General features: G+C 36.5%; 1 protein-coding gene across 1 annotated transcript; it reads left to right on the top strand.

Moving 5' to 3' along the window:
* Window positions 1-267: 267 nt before the first annotated feature.
* LOC107871863 lies at window positions 268-1891 on the top strand. Its single transcript, XM_047412168.1, has 4 exons — window positions 268-1077; window positions 1170-1303; window positions 1351-1492; window positions 1634-1891. The coding sequence occupies exons 1-4, from the start codon at window positions 268-270 to the stop codon at window positions 1889-1891; spliced, it is 1344 nt and encodes a 447-aa protein (XP_047268124.1).
* The last annotated feature ends 437 nt before the right edge of the window (window positions 1892-2328 follow it).

Below are 2328 nucleotides of genomic sequence, written 5' to 3'. Positions count from 1 at the left end.
TCCTGCACTGTCTCTTACTTCCTAGTTATTTTGTGTACTTTGCCTGTGGTTGATTTTGAGGGATCTGGCCCCTTACTGTGTGGTGCAACCCCCAAGGGTTCCAATAATTGGTATCCGAGTGAGGTCACACTAAAAGATTCACATCTAGAGTCTATTGGCTAGCATGGCTGCTCTACTTAATCTAGAAGAAGGGAAACCTACCACTAGACCACTAAGATTCAATAGGTAGTTTATGGGTGGTGGAAAACCAGGATGTTTGACTTTATTATGGCTAAAGATAGTGAACTGATGGACATAATCCTTGATGGACCTCATGTTCCTGTTAAAAAAGTCAAGGAAGGAGATGTTACAAAAATGGTTATCAAAAGCAGGAGGGAATTCAATGAAGAAGATAGGAAAAAAATTAAGAAGAACTACAAGGCAAAGAAACTGCTAGTGTGTGGTATAGATCCAGATAAATACAAAAGGATATCTACCTTTGAAAATACTAAAGAAATCTGGGACTGCTTGAAAATAGCTCATGAGGGAACTACAAATGCTAAGGATTTGACTACCCAGTATGAAACTTTCACCATGAAAGAAGGAGAGACAACACAGGAAATGCATACAAGATTCACTTCCATTACAAATGAGCTAAACTGCCTAAGAGAAATAATTCCACTATATAAGAAAGTGAGGAAGATTCTTGGGGGTTTTCCAAAATCCTGGGAAAGCAAACTAGATGTTATTACTGAGGCAAGGAACCCGAAAACACTCACTATGGATGAACTCATTGGGAATCTGAATACTCATGAACTTAAAAAACAACCAGGGCATGAGATGATGGAGGTTAAAAGGGAAAAATCTCTAGCACTAAAAGTATCTAAATCAGACTTTAATGAAGAAGACACTGATGTTGCCTACTTGGAAAAAAGAATAGTTAGAGCTATGAAACAAAGTGACCAGTTTCAAAGAAGTGGGAGTAGCAGTAAAAAGGGAGGCACTATGGAAGTTTGTCACAGATGTGGAAGTCTTGAACACTTTATTAAGAATTGTCCAATGCACAAAATGGATATCAGGATTATCAAAACACTGGAGGTGACAAAGGATAAAATAGGGGCCAGGTCCCTATAAAATCAATAAAATAGGTTGCAGCTGATTTTGCAGTTAAACAAGCCTTAATAGGTTAGGGTGACTCCTCCAGTGAATCTGATGAAGGTGAGAAAACTACAGATATTTCCATATTTGCAGTGGAAGATAAGAAAGTGACCTTTGATTCCTTGTTTCCTTTTATGGAAAACACCAAAGATGAAGAAAAAATGAGGTAACACTTTCTAACCTTAAAGAAAACATAGATAACTATTCTGCTAGAAAGATTAAAATGCTTGCAAATATACTGATTGACTTCATTTGTAAAATGACTGAGAAAAAAATTGCTCTTGAAGAAAAGGTGGAAAGTCAAAAACTTGAGTTAATTGCTCTAACTCTCCAAATATCTGAAACTGAAGAACAGGTTACTAAGTTAAAATCTGAAAATTCAAGTTTAGTTAATCAACTGGAGAAAGCTAATAGTGCATGTGATAAAGATAAAAATAATGCTCTAGAAGAAAAAATAGAAGATTAGGGGCTTGAGTTGATAGCTTTGGCTCTTCAGATATCAGAGACTAAGCAACTGGTTACTAAGCTGAAACTTAAAAATCTGAGTTTGATAAATCAATCGGAGAAAGTAAATTCTTATGAGTGTAAAGGGAAGAAGGAAGTCTCAAAGTTTCAGGTTGTGCTTGAAGAAAAATTGGAGGATTCTCAATGGCTTCTCATGACTGCACTTCAGAAGAATGAGGAGTTAGAAAAAGACCTGGTCCTTCTAAGGGAAAAACTTAAAAAATCCCTACAATGGACTTCATCTTCTTAGATCCTTTCTAACTTGACTAATCAAGGAGTTAATAATAGTAAGGGCCTTGGATATCAGCACAAAACTCATTCATCTTGGTCACAAGGTAAGGTTGATTAAACTATCAGAAACAATACATGTAAATCCTTGTGCACTCACTATGGAAGAGATGGACACCTGAAAGAAGACTATCTAAGATGGATCAGATCAAGAATGACAAAGGTTAGACATGTCCACCAGGGGAGCACCTATCCCAAAGATGTAAGGCCTTGGAAAAACATGAAGAAGACCGCACTACCTAGATGGACAAAAAAGGGATTTAATCACACCTTTATCCTCTTACTGGGAACTCAAACTCAAATGGGTTCCCAAGTCTAACAAATGATATTAAGTGTAAGAGGGAGAAAGGGTTTGCAATAAAAAAAATTGTCTTATTATGTAACTATTTAAGACTAAAT

This window comes from Capsicum annuum, chromosome 5 (genome assembly GCF_002878395.1).
Source record: "Capsicum annuum cultivar UCD-10X-F1 chromosome 5, UCD10Xv1.1, whole genome shotgun sequence".
Classification (NCBI taxonomy): Eukaryota; Viridiplantae; Streptophyta; class Magnoliopsida; order Solanales; family Solanaceae; genus Capsicum; species Capsicum annuum.
This window is presented reverse-complemented; position numbering and strand designations above follow the sequence as displayed.